This window comes from Sebastes umbrosus, chromosome 15 (assembly GCF_015220745.1).
Source record: "Sebastes umbrosus isolate fSebUmb1 chromosome 15, fSebUmb1.pri, whole genome shotgun sequence".
In the NCBI taxonomy this organism is placed as follows: domain Eukaryota; kingdom Metazoa; phylum Chordata; class Actinopteri; order Perciformes; family Sebastidae; genus Sebastes; species Sebastes umbrosus.
This window is the reverse complement of record NC_051283.1, coordinates 25,676,041-25,690,981: the sequence shown is the minus strand read 5'-3', so window position 1 is coordinate 25,690,981 and position 14,941 is coordinate 25,676,041. Positions and strand designations below refer to the sequence as shown.

The 14,941-nt window shown below is 41.8% G+C and overlaps 1 protein-coding gene across 13 annotated transcripts in view; it reads left to right on the top strand.

Moving 5' to 3' along the window:
- ago4 (argonaute RISC component 4) overlaps nucleotides 1-12,688 on the top strand; it is a 29,935-nt gene extending 17,247 nt beyond the window's left edge. For 3 of the 13 annotated variants that reach the window (XM_037794239.1, XM_037794235.1, XM_037794244.1), the window contains 9 exons: nucleotides 1,380-1,528; nucleotides 2,567-2,751; nucleotides 2,914-3,073; nucleotides 3,651-3,831; nucleotides 4,088-4,255; nucleotides 4,630-4,764; nucleotides 4,858-4,959; nucleotides 6,481-6,680; nucleotides 8,392-12,688. In XM_037794239.1, coding sequence (XP_037650167.1) covers nucleotides 1,380-1,528; nucleotides 2,567-2,751; nucleotides 2,914-3,073; nucleotides 3,651-3,831; nucleotides 4,088-4,255; nucleotides 4,630-4,764; nucleotides 4,858-4,959; nucleotides 6,481-6,680; nucleotides 8,392-8,500 — 1,389 coding nt within the window. In that variant the 3' untranslated portion in view covers nucleotides 8,501-12,688. The remainder of the gene's footprint in view (nucleotides 1-1,379; nucleotides 1,529-2,566; nucleotides 2,752-2,913; nucleotides 3,074-3,650; nucleotides 3,832-4,087; nucleotides 4,256-4,629; nucleotides 4,765-4,857; nucleotides 4,960-6,480; nucleotides 6,681-8,391) is intronic. The other 10 variants (XM_037794246.1, XM_037794248.1, XM_037794241.1 and 7 more) reach the window with 6 other exon arrangements.
- The last annotated feature ends 2,253 nt before the right edge of the window (nucleotides 12,689-14,941 follow it).

The following is a 14,941-nucleotide window of genomic DNA, read 5'->3' as shown; positions in this document are numbered from 1 at the left end:
ATTTGCATCCAACTTGTCAGTTAGAGGCTGAAATTGAGATTCAAGGATTGTGTGTGTAAATGGGGGGGGGAAATGGATGTGCTGCTAGCAGGATGACGATGAGACTCGTAGCCACCCAACATTAAAGTAAAATCTGTTTTAAAAGATTCACCTTTAAAGCCTGTTTGACTTTAACTCCCATCTGAAATTGGAAAAGTTCATATAAATACTAGAAGGCGCTGGCATATAACACCCCCATTCAGAGGCAGCGGTCAACGATTCTGCTACGATAAGATGAATCTTTATGGATCCCTGTGGGGAAGTTGGTTCAGTGTTTTGGCCAGCTTTTCCCCTTTTTACTCTAATACTAAATTTACAATTGTTCTTCACAGAATTAAAGCAGATTGATGCTTGAAAAAACAAATGTTCTTGTATTCCAGTGCCAAGTTTAAATCCCACTATTGGCAGCCTGAATAACACTTTGGTTAATATATACCCAAGAAGATCCTATCACAACACACACACTCTCTCTCTCGCTCTCTCTCTCTCTCTCTGGCGACTTGCCTGCTGGGCTATCGAGTCTAATCGGCTTCCAGTGAAATGCCCTTAAATGTGGACCGAAAGCTTCCCCCATTTCTCTGATCGCTTGGTATGAATGAAATACACCCAGCTTTCATTTTAAAACCACATGGCTACACACAGTTACATCAGAGTATTCACAGAAACCAAAATGAATACTCCCTGAAGTGACTGTATGAACATGTGCGATGTCTATTTCCTGTGCACTGTGATGGAGTTTATATATTATTGACAACAGCGTGCAATATTTATTAGGTAGTTTTAATCCTGTGACTTTGATCATGTTGAAGATTTTTTGAGACGATCTTGTATTGAGATGGAGAAGCTCTTAACTTTTCTTGTTGCACCACTCTCAAGCAGTTCATTGTGGTCACTTGTTTTGACGAATAGATGCTCTTAATGGCCTTTGGCAAATCTTGTTAACTTAATTGAAAGCCACTGCCCTTTTGAATTTGTATTCACAACCACACTCAAAAGCAGGAGCACTCACCTAATGACGCTTCTTCGATTTAGATACACTACTCTTGTGCGTTGTTCATGTCAGGACTCCCTAACAAGGGAAGCCATAAAACCAGGATATTAAGATTCTATCGCTCTCTATCTCTAAATAAGTCTCAGATTAATACTTCTTGCACAGTATACCACGGTGTGTTCAATGTTTCAAGTCTAGCTAACACAGTGCACAGTGTCTGTATGCCAGCTGGGTGTGCTTGTAATGCATTATGTCTGTCTCTGTGTGTGGTGGGTAAATCAAAGTGTGGGTTGCGCTGTAGTACCTTTTGTATTGGCTCATCCAATCGGGGGGTTGACTAAGAGAGTAGGGACTCTCTCCGCAGAACAAAACCGTGGCCACGCCCAACCAGGGCGTGTGGGACATGAGGGGGAAGCAGTTCTACGCCGGCATCGAGATCAAGGTCTGGGCTGTGGCCTGCTTCGCTCCGCAGAAACAGTGTCGAGAGGACCTGCTAAAGTGAGTCACGGCGTCAACTGTTTTGGCTTTGTAATGAGGCTTGTACCAGACATGTACTTGAGAAGGGAAAGTGACAGAACAAGGCAAAATGCTGATGAGCCTTTTAAACATTGGTTTGTTTAAGGCCAGGCTTGCGGCGTGGCTCCATGGACGGAAATGTCTGTTGGTCAGTCGGCCCACCGCTTTGGTCCAGACTAAAATATCTTCCAACAACTGTTGGGTGGATTGGCACAAAACGTTGTACAAACATTCCTGGTTGACAGATGATTTAATGACTTTGGTGATCTCCCTGACGTTTCCTGTAGCGCCACTTGTAGGTTTGAGTGAAATGACCCAACAACTTTGGGATGGATTGCTATGAAATTTGGTACAGACATTCATGTTCCCCTCGGGATGAATTGTAATACCCTTGATGACCCCTTAAAGGAACAGTGTGTAACATTTATGGGGATCTATTGGCAGAAACGTAATATAATATTAACCCTCATCCTCCCGTCAAATCATTCCAATTTTTCATGAATTTGTCAATCAATTTGTTCCTAATGACTTCATATCATTTCCTGTTTTAATTAGTGATTTTTTAAAAGGAGGACTCCAGTCAAAAGCACCTAATTGCAGCCTATGCAGTTAAAATATCTGAAATAGAATAGATAGATGGTTCCTAATTTAAACTATCACACATTTTGAAGGAGACAGATGCAGCAGACACAGATTTCCTCACGTGCTCTGTCTATTTTTACACAATATGTAAATTAACTTCAACCTTCCTAAGATAATAATAATCTGTTTTTATTTCCTCAGATGAGATTAATTACATAACAATGTTTTGAGAAGAAATAAGTAATAACATTTTGCTCTGATGGTTGTTTCTTACAGTAGTGTAAACATGTCAGCTTGCTGGTGATGTTAGCATTTAGCTCAACGCCTCACAAAGCTGCTAGTAATAAATCTATTTCTCCCTGCTGCATTGAATTATATAACCCCTTTGTCTTACTTATTACCGCTGATTTCTGATGAGCGTTTAATGCTTTTCATCAGGAGCTTCACTGACCAGCTGCGAAAGATCTCCAAGGACGCCGGGATGCCCATTCAAGGCCAGCCATGTTTCTGTAAATACGCCCAAGGAGCCGACAGTGTGGAGCCCATGTTCAAACACCTCAAGATGTCTTACGTAGGTCTGCAGCTGATTGTGGTCATCCTGCCTGGCAAAACACCAGTCTATGGTAAGACATTGAAATTCATAATTTTGCATTTATAGTGAATGAGGAAACCGTTTTAGATATGATGATGGAAGGATTAGGCTCTTTTTTTGATTCTACAGCAAATGCTTTTTATACAAAAAACGTTTGTGATATTGATCTTGGGTTATCTCCGTTTGTCTGCAGCTGAGGTGAAGCGGGTTGGCGACACCCTCCTTGGCATGGCAACACAGTGCGTGCAGGTGAAGAACGTAGTGAAGACGTCCCCCCAGACCCTCTCCAACCTGTGCCTCAAGATCAACGCCAAGCTCGGAGGCATCAACAACGTCCTGGTGCCTCATCAGAGGTCAGCATGGATTTTTAGTCATTTTCTTCGTTGCAGACTTCGATGGGAGTGCGGAACACTTCTTGGCTTTGACTTTTATTGATTGGTCAGATGCTTTTTGAATACAGATAGTCCCCCGGTAATCATGTGATAAAGAGCAATCCAAGTTGAAGTAATAATCTGCATAATTTTCATCTATATTTAAGAAAACTATTTACAAAAGCACGCACATCCAGACGACAAATCCTCGGTGCTGGAGAGAAAAACATGTAAAAGACAGAAAAATGTGTCCGCACACTAATTAATTTAATTGATTAACACCGATGGTAATCAATTAAATGATCGTGGAAGCAGTATCTAATGTGCGGACTCCGTCATTTGGATTTTTTTGCTCACATAATTTTCCTCATACTCAACTTCTAAACCAAGAACAGCACGACTGAGAAATCTGATGTACCCGCCTGTGATTTCCTTTTGTAAGATAAGATAAAACTTTATTTATCCCGAGGATAAAGTGCTGTGCTGCAGTTGCAATATAAAATGTGGTCCAAGATGACAATAACATGTGTTTTTGTTGTGTCCTGCTCTTGGTGTCCAGGCCCTCTGTGTTCCAGCAGCCTGTCATCTTCCTGGGTGCGGATGTCACACATCCTCCAGCGGGTGACGGGAAGAAGCCGTCCATCGCGGCGGTGGTGGGCAGCATGGACGGCCACCCCAGCCGATACTGCGCCACGGTGCGAGTCCAGACGTCTAGACAAGACATATCGCAGGTAACAGAGGTGTGTCCATATGTGTGTGTGTGCTTATTAGTGAAAGTGACATTTGGATTTTCATGTTATTGATATCATATTAATTCAGTAATTATAGTCATATGTCTGTTTCCTGTCTGTTTGTACTTGCCCAGAATCAAATTGCCTTCATGGATTTAATAAAGTTGTATTGGATTGAATTAAATTGTGTTGAAGGACTAATAATGAATCTAAATATTGCAGGTTGTATTTCAAACTTCGCTTTACTTTAAGTTTCCGTTAACAGTGCCCTACTCCTCCGTCTCATCAGGAGCAACTCTTCAGCCAGGAGGTAATCCAAGATTTGACCAACATGGTGCGAGAGCTTCTCATCCAGTTCTACAAGTCCACGCGTTTTAAGCCCACACGAATCATTTATTATCGCGGCGGCGTGTCTGAGGGACAAATGAAACAGGTGAGAGCTTCTCAGCATGTGGCAGAGAGTTATTTTCACGCTTATCTCCGGTTTATTTCTGCCATATTTCTTGGCGCGCAAGTCCCAAGTGTGATCTACTTGGCAAGAACGGCAGCTGTGATTCACTTTGAGAGGAGGCTGATAAAACCTGTATATATATATTTTGGATTTGCACCTTATTGTTATCTTACACTTTTTATATTGCACTCTTTGTACTTTTACTTTTCTTCCCACTTGCAACTGCTGCACAGCAATCTCCCTCAGGATAAATATAAACTTATCTTAAAGTGCCACAGAATAATGATATGTACAATTGTAGTATATCACGGCAACATGTTGCGTAGGATCCCTTTCAAGTGTGTTTGTATTTCCAGGTGGCGTGGCCAGAGCTGATAGCCATCAGGAAGGCCTGCATCAGTCTGGAGGAGGATTACAGGCCGGGCATTACCTACATCGTGGTTCAGAAACGTCACCACACTCGTCTCTTCTGTTCTGACAAGGCTGAGAGGGTCAGTAGATGTGGTGGTGTTTTAATCGTGTCCTATTGGACAACACTGTATTTTGCGAGTCTTAACTGTAATCTCATTGATCATCCGTTGCAGGTGGGGAAGAGCGGTAACGTCCCAGCAGGCACCACGGTGGACAGCACTATCACACACCCGTCCGAGTTCGACTTCTACCTGTGCAGCCATGCTGGAATTCAGGTGAGTTATACACGCTCACACACGTTCCCCAGGTTTTCCCAAAAGTGGTGTGCTGATTTTAAATGTTTTAATTTTATAAGAAAACTAGGGCTATCAAAGTTAACGCGTTGACGCAATTTCCTTTTAACGCCACTACTTTCTTAAGTGTCAGTTTTAAAAGCTAGAGTGAAGATACTGCCATCATATGAAACTAGAAAACCTAAAGAATCCATACTAGCTTGTCGGGAAGGAGGTTAAATAACGCTCCAAACTTTTTGACGGGGAAAAACTGGCATGGCCATTTTCAAAAGGGTCCCTTGACCTCTGACCTCAAGATATGTGAATGTAAATGGGTTCTGTGGGTACCCACGAGTCTCCCCTTTACAGACATGCCCACTTTATGATAATCACATGCAGTTTGGGGCAAGTCATAGTCAAATCAGCACACTGACACACTGACAGCTGTTGTTGCCTGTTGGGCTGCAGTTTGCCATGTTATGATTTGAGCATATTTTTAATGCTAAATGCAGTACCTGTGAGGGTTTCTGGACAATATCTGTCATTGTTTTGTGTTGTTAATTAATATCCAATAATAAATATATACAAACATTTGCATAAAGCAGCATATTTGCCCACTCCCATGTTAAAAGTATTAAATACTTGACAAATCTCCCTTTAAGGTACATTTTGAACAGATAAGAAATGTGCAATTAATTTGCTATTAATCCCGATTAACTATGGACAGTCATGCGATTAGTCGCGATTAAATATTTTAATTGATTGACAGCCCTAGGGAAAACTAATGCATCTGTGCATTGTGTGTTGGACTGAGCTAGTCCAGTTTTCCAAGTCTCTCTTGCAGTTTTTGAAATGGTGTATGGATTTGGCTCATGTACGAAAAAAATTGTCTTCAAGGGTACAGCAATTTTGCTCCGTGGTTACCACGGTAATGATGCTTAATGACAATAAACGGTCTGATTTAGATGCTTCTTTGACCCATTAGATGGTTTGGCTGTTATTTAAAATGATACACGACCCACAAACTATCTCTTCAGTATGAAACACTTGTCCCCTGTAGTTTTATTAGGATGGATGTAAACTGTGGCTGCAGAAAGACACTTTCAGTGGTTTGTGCACATTGCAGCATTTGCCTCTTGCTCTTCAATTGGTTTTGGAGAACGGCTCTGTTTTAGCAAACTTATTTGGCAGCATGATGCTACACTTGTATAAATATAAAGGAATTCCTGTATACAAATAGAAATTAAGACCAACAAATATGCCTACGGCAGGGGTTGTTAGTTTAACCAATGAGTGAACTAGTATCAATTGTTTGAGATTTGAGACAGAAGCAGTGTATTCAGCTGGTGTGTTATTCTGAAAAAGGGTCAATTAAAACATTTAATCTCACACTGTGTCTGTCAAGATCCACAGTGGGGGTCTAATGCAAAAAAAAATCAAAACTCAAGGTTTTTTGTATCACATTCCATGAAAGTATCAGTAAAGTATTGGCATGTAACATGTTAATGTGGCGTCTCCCTTCAGGGAACCAGTCGTCCCTCCCACTACCACGTCCTGTGGGATGACAACTGTTTCACGGCCGACGAACTGCAGCTCCTCACCTACCAGCTGTGCCACACCTACGTCCGCTGCACGCGCTCCGTTTCCATCCCGGCACCAGCCTACTACGCCAGGCTAGTGGCTTTCCGAGCCCGCTATCACCTGGTGGACAAAGACCATGACAGGTGAGGCAGCCCTGGATGTCTGTGGTTTATGTTCAAGACAGATCATTCATTAAGGGTGCTCGGGCTGTCTGAGCCGAGGCTCATGGACCTCGGGATAATGTTTTTTAAATTATTATATTTTCTAGTTTTGATGTTTAGAGGACGGCATTAGGATTGGGATCCCGCGGGAGCAGATGGTCATAACTTTGCAGTCAAAATACAAGCTGTAGTGATAACCAGAAGGATAGAGTCAACAAGTGAAGTTGAAAATAAGATTAAAGCCGGTCTCGAACCGCTTACCGGCTGCACCAATCCCGCTCTGAGCTGGTTTCTGTATCAGAAGAACTCCCTTAAAAAAAACAAGGAAATAACAGCGCGGCTCTAATTACCGATCAAATCTACCAATAACATTAGATTCACCATCTTTCCTGAATCTGTCCAAGCATCTCCTGTAATTCGGCAAACACATAACCCACCAAAGAGCTTCTGTTAAAAGTATTATTTTATTGTTCCTCAGTAACGTGACATGGACGGAGAGGAAAAGCAGTCCGACGAGAGTGACTCTTCTCTCTGTCTTCACACCACTTCGACACAACACAACGCTTTCTACAGTTACTGTGGTGTTTTGCTGATTTTAGCAGCTTTTCTCTCATCAACTTCTCAAAGAACTTCATCTGCGTTTATTATCATTTGGTTGGTTTTTGTTTAGGAAGCCTCTCGCCGTCTCCTGTGCTACTACTCTGCCCCTTAACTGTTATGGTGTGACGACAAGGGTGCTGTTTTACAAACAAAAAAAGCCTTATTAAACGCTGTTTAATAAATGATATGTGGTTGCGAATATACACCGATCAGCCATAACATTATGTCAGCATGGGCACCCTGACGCAATACGCAACAAACTGCACTGTGTGTTCTGACACCTTTCTATCGGAACCAGCATTAACGTTTTCAGCAATTTAAGCTACAGTAGCTCTTCTACTGGATCGGACAACACGGGCCAGCCTTTACTTCCCCATGTGCATCATTGAGCCTCGGGTCTGACCCTGTCGCCGGTTCACCAGTTTTCCTTCCTTGGACCACTTTTGGTAGGTCCTGACCGCTGCAGACCGGAAACATCCCACAAGAGCTGCAGTTCTGGAGATGCTCTGACCCAGTCGTCTAGCAAGCACTATCTGGCCCTTGTTGTCAAAGTCACTCACATCCTCACGCTGGCCAATTTGTTTTGCTTCCAACACAAAGTACAAAGTTAAAAATGTTCACTTGCTGTCTGATATATCCCACCCACTGCCAGGTGCCATGGTAACGAGATAACCAATGTTATTCACTTCACCTGTCAGTGGTCTTAATGTAAGGGCTGATTGGTGTGAAGTTTACTGTCAAAGAAATCACAAACTCCAGTACAGGGGACAGCAGATTACTGCATACTATGTACATTTTTTTATTAATACATTCACATTTGTTTTATTAATAAAAAGAACTTTAAGTTCCATGTTCTGTCATCTATTATTCCATTACTTTTCCTTTTGTTTTAGGTTTTTGCCGTAGTATTGTATTAGTATCGAGATATTTAGGCGGAGTATCCTATCATAGATTTGGTATTGTGACACTAACCAGAACTCAGCTCCTGGTTCTGGTTTTCTGGCGTTTCCATGTACCTTCCATCTCCTGTGTTTTTGTGATGCGATATCCTTCCTGACCGTCAAAGTAAACTCTCTCTTTCTCTGTCTTGCAGTGCTGAAGGAAGCCACGTGTCGGGCCAGAGTAACGGCCGGGACCCCCAGGCGTTGGCCAAGGCAGTTCAGATCCACTATGACACCCAGCACACCATGTACTTCGCCTGAGCTAGCGAGCATGTCAGCCAGTCCACCCGCGGATTCCCTTTCTTCTTTTTCTTCTTCTGTCTTTTTATCTCTTATTTGCCAGTCTCTCTCTTTCTCTCTCTTCTTCTTCTTCCATATCTGTCTCTCTCACTTTGTAGTCTTTCTCTTTACACTCACTCTACATTTTTCTGAATCTGCACCAAAGCGGCTCTAGGACAGGGGTGGGAGGGGGGGGGGGGGATCTGCTGCGTCTCAGTACGTGCAGCAGGTTTTTATTTCAAGGAACAATCTCCAACCAGCGTTCCCAATCGAGCCGCCACTCAAACCAGCAATCCAGCACTGCAAACCCCCCGAGGGGTTTCCAATGCACAAAAAGGAAAAAAAAAACAAAAAAAAAAACACGGAAAAACAAAAACAAACCATACACACACATCCTACAAGTTGAGCCATTATTTTTTGAGTTTGTTTTTGTTTTTTCTATTTGAATGTCTGCACTCTTGTGTTTGTAAGATACACTGAGCAAGGGAGTGGACTGGCACAGTGTGTGTCGGTCAGCGCAGCTCTTTAGCTCTCCCAGCTAAGCAGGACTCTTATCTACTTTTACCTCAAAGCCCCTTTGGGCAAAAATCTGTCACAAGGTCTTGGGTTTATTGGGTGGTCGGGAGGGGAACTCTACACGAAAAGAGATGGATGGGGAGTCGACCTTTTGAGAATGATATATATATATTTTTTTTTCCTTTTTATGAGCGTGTGTTTTAACTTTTTTCTCCTTTTACGGTCTTTAACAAGCGAGGTGACCTGGGTGTCCATGCCCATTACTATTTTCCTCCCATCTTAGCGAAGAAGTTTGTGTGAGTGCGTTTGTGTGTGCACCCTCTGTATATACATGTACTGCTGTATGAGAGTGTGTTGTGTGTGTGTGCATGCGTGTGTTTCATGGCAGGCCACTGAATTGTAAAGGGAAATCAAGGAGATAACTGCTGTAAATGCCTCAGATTTGTTGTTTTTATATTCACACATACAGTACATATAAGCATATATTTACATCTATAGAGCAACTTTGAGACATATGACTAAAACAGGCCTCATAGAGGCCGGTGTGGGTATTTGTAGCAGTCCTGGGTCACTTGTTAATTGAAATGCTTTGAGTTACAACGCGTGTTAGCCTACTGCTAAGGCATTGCGGGTGGGATTTTTGCACCTCTAGTGCCTCAAAACCATCATTGAAAATCCCGGAAAAAGCAACTTAATCCATTTCAAGCTAGCGAGTGAAGTCAGGTCTGACTGTGTAGCAGTGGTAACCGTGGTCTGGCCCGTGACTGGCTCAGCATTGGGACCTGTTGAACGGCTGACGGCATTAAACACAGAGTATGGTCTTTATCAACCTTGCTGTCTGTGTGAAAAGCAGGATCTTATTTTTCTTTGGACCTGATTATCTGAAAGATTATATGACGACACTGCTGGACATTGCTTTTTCTTTCTTTTTATTTGTTTTGTAGAAGTAGTAATCAAGGGCCGGAAACCAACGTAGTTTTTCGAGGTCTCCTTTGCTAATATTGGCCAATTCATTGCACTGACCCGGGACGCTAGGCAAGCAACAGAGGGCACTCTCAATCTCTCTTACCTTTATGCATTTATACATACGAATCAAACAAAGCAGATTTGTAAAAGTTTAATATAAGATGTTTTGTGGTTATCTTAAAAAAAGAACCAGTTGTTTAGAATTAGTAGTTTACCATTGATGTCGTTGTTGTTATCGTTGTTGTCAATGTTGTTACTATCGTGATGAAATTTTATGGTCGGCAGCAAAGCCAGTTCTATAGTTACTAGTGCGACTTCAGGAATAGACTTCAGTTGTTGAGCTGCAGGTTTAGGGGGCGGGGCGGGGGGGTAGGGTAGAGTTTGGTTTTTTTTTCTGTAGCATTCTGGCTAACGGTGAGAAGAAGTCAGCCCCAGGATGGATGGATTCATGCTTCCTCTGTAGGTTCTGATGCGAGTGACATTTCGCGGCAGATTTGAGGTATTGTGTAGCACTCCGACTGGTAAAAAACAGGTCTGCCGCTGTTTGTGTATATATATATACGTATATATATACCGCTCAGCTGGTATCGGTTGTTTTTTTTGATCAGATAGATGGAGACAATCAGGGATTGTAATCGGAGTGAACCTAGATTTAAGGGATTTGTTTTGTTTGCGGTAGGCAATGAGTTGAATTTTTAGACTTTTTAAAAAAAACGGTTTCTATTAACTCTGTGTGTATTTGAAGTATACCCACCTTTAAAGTCTCTGCTATTTGACGGTGTTTGTTTCATATTTTTATGCATTTTTAACACTGGATTAAATGAATCGACAATAAGCATAAGCACTGCCCTTGGACCCCCCCACCCCTGTACAAACACAATGCAAACTGTCACCACGGAAACCATAGTGACATCAGCAAGGTGGTGACAGTTGTGCATGTGGTGTCCCCCGGTGGTGGAGAAAGGTGTAGGACAAGGAGAACAGTCGACGTGCACGCCTCATCAGGAGGGGACCGCTCAGCGAAAATTCTTTTGTAATAAACCACCCGTAAAGCAGCAGGTTTACTATGAATGAGTTTGAGCACCGGCCTGTTGAAGGCGTGGGCGTTGGCGTCGAGAGAAGCAGGAAACGAGGAGGGCTAGTAGTAGTAGTGGGTGTGGGGGGGTATGGGAGGGTGTCGTCCAGGCATTGCATGCAATAACTTTTACTCTTTGTTGAAAGGGGGCAGATCGGTTTTTAAAACGTGCACTAGTTTCACCAAGCCAAGTGGGCTGTGATTTGAATATTCATCTCTTAACGGGGAATGATTAATGTTTTAAACCCTCAAATATTTGGTCATTAAACTCCAGTCAGATAAATGATCACTCCCTGTTTGTAACAATGACATTGCAAAGCAATATTAACCCAGTTCTAGTTTTCAAAATGTGGAAAAACAAAGCTATAATTCTACTCATTGTGGTTGTTGGTCTCTCGCTATATTGTGTATCTGTACTTTTAATTTTTTGTTTTTATTTTTTTGGTTTATTTTATTTGCTTGTATCAATCAGTGGGAATGTGCATTTTGGTGGAATAGCTATGTAGGCTTTAGACAATTTTTCTTTTAAAATGTAGACTTTGCTCGCCTGCATGCCAGAGTATTGTCCTTTTAAAAACGAAAAAAAAAAAAAAAAACTTTTTTGGAATCATATTTATGAGAAAAAATATAATTTTTTTTTTTTTTTTTTTTGGGTAAATGTTGATCAATTTAGTGGGACTGTTTTAGGCTAGCAATATTTGTCCAGTCTCTCTAAGATTGCGTTTTAAAGATTCCTACACAAATGTCAGTAATTTTTGTGAGAGGTACAAGCTGTTCTCCGAGGCGAGGGGGCCCGGCTCTTTGCGTCGTGTCCAAATTCAAACGAGGTACTTTCTTCAAACGCGGACCGCGTTAAAGACCGAAACCCCTCTCCTCTCTGCCAGGCTACCCGTAGCGAGCATCCATTTCGTCTCCTCCCGGTTCCCTGGTTTGTACCTGTAGGCCACGCCTATATCGTTGGGAGGCTCTCCTGTCTTCATGGCAACTCTGCTGACCCCTCACAAATGCACTTCCCTCTTTGTGAAACGGTCCCCATGGCATCATAGGGAGCAGGATTACCTCTTTTTAACCTTTTTAAAAAAAAACAAAAAAAAAAGCTCCATAATTCTTTCTGTGCCCCGATAGAGAGAGCATGAATTATTTTTAAATTCCTCTCACTTTGATATATTGTTATATCTTAACGGATTTGTAATTTGACATTGTGTATTGTGTATTTTAATTTTGTTTTTTTCCCTCTTTGGTTCTTTCTTTTTTTTTGGGGGGGGGTTTGTTATAGCTCTGCTCTGTTCCTTTTTTTTGTTTTGTTTTGTTCTGCTAGTGGTCTCTGAAGCTGTGTGTGATTGTCTGATAGCAATAGAATCATGGAATTGGAACATTCCAATTCGGTGAATGGAACGTTTCGATTCTGTGAATGAACGGAACCCCTTTCTGACCGGTTGTGAGAGGGCGGGGCCTGTTCAAGCTCCGCCCCCCCAGCAGAGGGCCATTCACTCGCTGTTATTGCTATTTTGTGACATGTTCAAATACATTTTTTTCTTTCTTTTTTTTAGCCTGCAGGGAATTCTTGTGTTAATGTGCAAAGTAATAAATTGGTATTTTATGCCTATAACGTAGCTGGTGTGTTCTCGTCATTGATGACAGATGGCATGTTGTTATGATGTTATTGAAAACAGTATATCCTTATAGAGCTAGTAGTTGGCCATGTTAACACCAAGGTCTCCGTGTGCATGTATTTAGTCACTAGATGGCATTCTTTACCAAGGACGGTGAATGGGATCACATGATTACTTGGATCATTAATGTTTTACTCTTCTATCCATTTCCTCACCTTGATGGCCATCTTAGAACAGACCTGTGTTCTTTCCATGTTAACCGGTGTTGATGCAGTCATACTGAACTTCCTGTTTAAGTGAGCCCATGTCAAGAACAGCTAAGAACTTATATCTGTCTTTACTCTTGAGACAGTGTATGGGCCTGAGGACCTATGGGCTTTACTAGGATACTGCTATATACCCATATACTGGAGCCCGTGGCCTGACCTAGATATGTGAAATGCTGAACAAATGTATCATTGTAGCTGTTAACCAGTGAAGCAGCTTGAACTGTAAATAATGTACTTTTGTTGTGGCACCATTTAACATCCTGGCAGGTACACGGGCAAAACAAAGGAAGGACTTGGCTCTTCTTGTGTTCTGTGAAGAGGACCTATTATGCTTTTGTGCTTTTCCCCTTTCCTTTAGTGTGTTATATAGTGTTTTTGTGCATGTTAAAGGTCTGCAAAGTTACAAAGCACAAAGTTACTCTCCCCCACAGAAACTCTGCTCCTGAACTGCCTGAAACGCCTCGCTTGAAGTCCCGCCTTTTCTTCTGTAACGTGGTGATGTCTCTTTATGAGTTCATCACCAGCAGTCCACACTTAAACAGATGTTACGGGCTGAAAAATTGTAAGAAGATTTGTGTGCTTTCCCTTCTTAAAGGAATACTTCAGGAAGAAAACAGTTTTTCTTGCATGCCTCCACGCCGAACAGAGAATGATGAGACTTGGATTATACTGCACGAGTTGTGTGAGAGTCTGTAAACTGATGTTTTGATATAGTTTTGCTGTAAACGTGGCCCCCATTTGCTTCAATTCATTGAGGATTTTCTGTTTTTTATTCTCCGTTAACCGTGGAGGCATGCGAGAAAGAGTTTTCTTCCAGAATTCAAGGTAACATGGGGAGAAACTGATTAAGGCGTGAGGTATTCCTTTAATACAGGATGTCATTGTAAGAGAAGCAGTGGTTCAAATAAGGTTAAAAGAACACACACAAAAATAATTCAACACATATTTACTGTAAAACTAAACATGAGCATTTGATTGACAGCTCTGTCATGTTTAAACTTAATTTTATTAATCATCAATATTATTTATACTGATGGTGGGAACATTTGGTGGCTGAACTTACTCAAAAAGCCGACTGCATTAAACATTAAATAAAAAAAAACTAGTATTTTATCTTGCATTAGTCCATAAATGTGTGTTATTAAATTACACGTACATAATTTAAAAGATGATTTCTCACTAAATTGTTTCCCCTGTAGCTTTGGATACCATGCTGTGGCTGCTGTGCACCTCCCTCCCCTCCTGGTGCCTCAGGTAAAAGAGGTCACGCAGTCAGCGTGTATGAGCTCTCTGGAACAAGGGAATTCAAGGAATTTCCAATACATTCAATATTTTGTGTGTAACAATGTCATTAAACAAGAACAAACCAAAATGTATTACCCATGTTGGTGATATCCCTCTATTATAATGAAGATAAGGCTGCACGCTTTCACTGCTCACACCTACATCTGTCTGTTTATTCTTTCAGCCTGGATAGCCATCATTGGTATGTGTCACCTTCCTCTGCCTCCCTTTTGTGTATCATCCCCTCTAGTCTCCCGTTTCCTGTGTCCTGGCTGGTTGTCATGACCACCGTTACCAAGGAGAGCGGAGGCTACAGAAGAAAGGAAACCTGAACCTCAGATCTTGATGCCACGATATTTAATTCATCGGCACATTCGCACACCAAGGTTTCAGTGTAATGCAGATGGAGCGGGAGCGCTCTTGGGGTGGAAGGGACATTTCAGAATATGAAGACAAAGAGGTGCTGTCAGATCCTTCTGCTACAACCAGGGTCCTTCTTTTTTTTTTACACCTATTTAAAGGGGCACTACGGCCATTTTCAAAATTCATTCATGTTATTCCTATGGTCTAAGACAGTCCAGAAAATATTAGTAAACATGAACAACTCTCTCCCAAATTCGAAAAACTAGATTGCTAAAACTCAAACGTGTGATGTCATCAAGTATAAAGTGTGGAGATGCTTCATAAACAATGAATATGG